Raw genomic sequence first — 1,015 nt, 5'->3', positions numbered from 1 at the left:
GGATCCCGGATCCCGGTGGCAGGGAGGGGTTTTGGGGAGGAAAGTGGTTTTGGGGACAAGCCTCAGCGCCGGGGTCCCCTCCCCAGGATCGATAAGTCCAAGGTGCTGTCGCTGCTGCTGCACGCGGCCGACATCAGCCACCCCACCAAGCAGTGGTCGGTGCACAGCCGCTGGACCAAAGCCCTGATGGAGGAATTCTTCAGGCAGGTAGGGCGCCCGCGGCCCCGGGGGACGGGTGGTGGGACATGGGGACCGCCCCTTGGGGACACGTCTCCCTTGCCTTGCCTTGCCAGGGGGACAAGGAGGCTGAGCTGGGGCTGCCCTTCTCGCCCCTCTGCGACCGCACCTCCACGCTGGTGGCCCAGTCCCAGATCGGTGAGTGGTGGTGGGTCCCCGTCCCCACCCTGTCCCCAGCCACCGGCCTCGCCACGGGCAGGGGGTGTCCCCATCGACGCCGTGTCCCTTCCCCACCGCAGGCTTCATCGACTTCATTGTGGAGCCCACCTTCTCGGTGCTGACCGATGTGGCCGAGAAGATGGTGCTGCCCCTCGTGGAGGACGGCACCAAAGCCAAGGGCAACCCGGCGGCCAGCCAGCAGGCCAGGTCGGCCGCGCCATCCTGCCTCAGTTTCCCCTTCCCCACGAGGATGCCCCGGAGGCGGTGGGGGGGCACCCACCTATGCCCCTCGCGGAGGACGGCACCAAAGCCAAGGGCAACCCGGTGGCCAGCCAGCAGGCCAGGTCGGCCGCGCCATCCTGCCTCAGTTTCCCCTTCCCCACGAGGATGCCCCGGAGGCGGTGGGGGGGCACCCACCTATTTTGGGACCTGGGAGGTTGGCGGTGGTGGCTCTGCCCCGCTCCCAGCTGTCCCTTTCCCTGTCCCCGCAGCTCGCAGTGGCGGCAGCCGTCCCTGGACGAGCACCTGGAGCTGGGGGACATCAAAGCCGACCTGGCCGGCTTCCGCTCCGCCTGGGCCAAGTACATCCAGGAGGACAAGCAGAAGAGGGAGGAGCGGG

At 69.0% G+C, this 1,015-nt stretch overlaps 1 protein-coding gene across 1 annotated transcript in view; it reads left to right on the top strand.

Annotated features, from left to right (window-relative positions):
* LOC103894938 (nck-associated protein 1-like) overlaps nt 1–1,015 on the top strand; it is a gene marked incomplete at its 5' end in the record, with an annotated part of 55,366 nt that overhangs the window by 37,406 nt on the left and 16,945 nt on the right. The window contains 4 exons of the mRNA XM_009274420.1: nt 87–207; nt 294–375; nt 477–603; nt 888–1,010. Of these exons, the coding sequence (XP_009272695.1) occupies nt 87–207; nt 294–375; nt 477–603; nt 888–1,010 (453 nt within the window). The remainder of the gene's footprint in view (nt 1–86; nt 208–293; nt 376–476; nt 604–887; nt 1,011–1,015) is intronic.

The sequence above is a fragment of the Aptenodytes forsteri genome, unplaced genomic scaffold (genome assembly GCF_000699145.1).
Source record: "Aptenodytes forsteri isolate BGI_AS27 unplaced genomic scaffold, ASM69914v1 Scaffold64, whole genome shotgun sequence".
NCBI classification, from domain to species: Eukaryota; Metazoa; Chordata; class Aves; order Sphenisciformes; family Spheniscidae; genus Aptenodytes; species Aptenodytes forsteri.
Note: the sequence above shows the minus strand (reverse complement) of the source record. Positions and strands in the feature narration are given on the sequence as shown.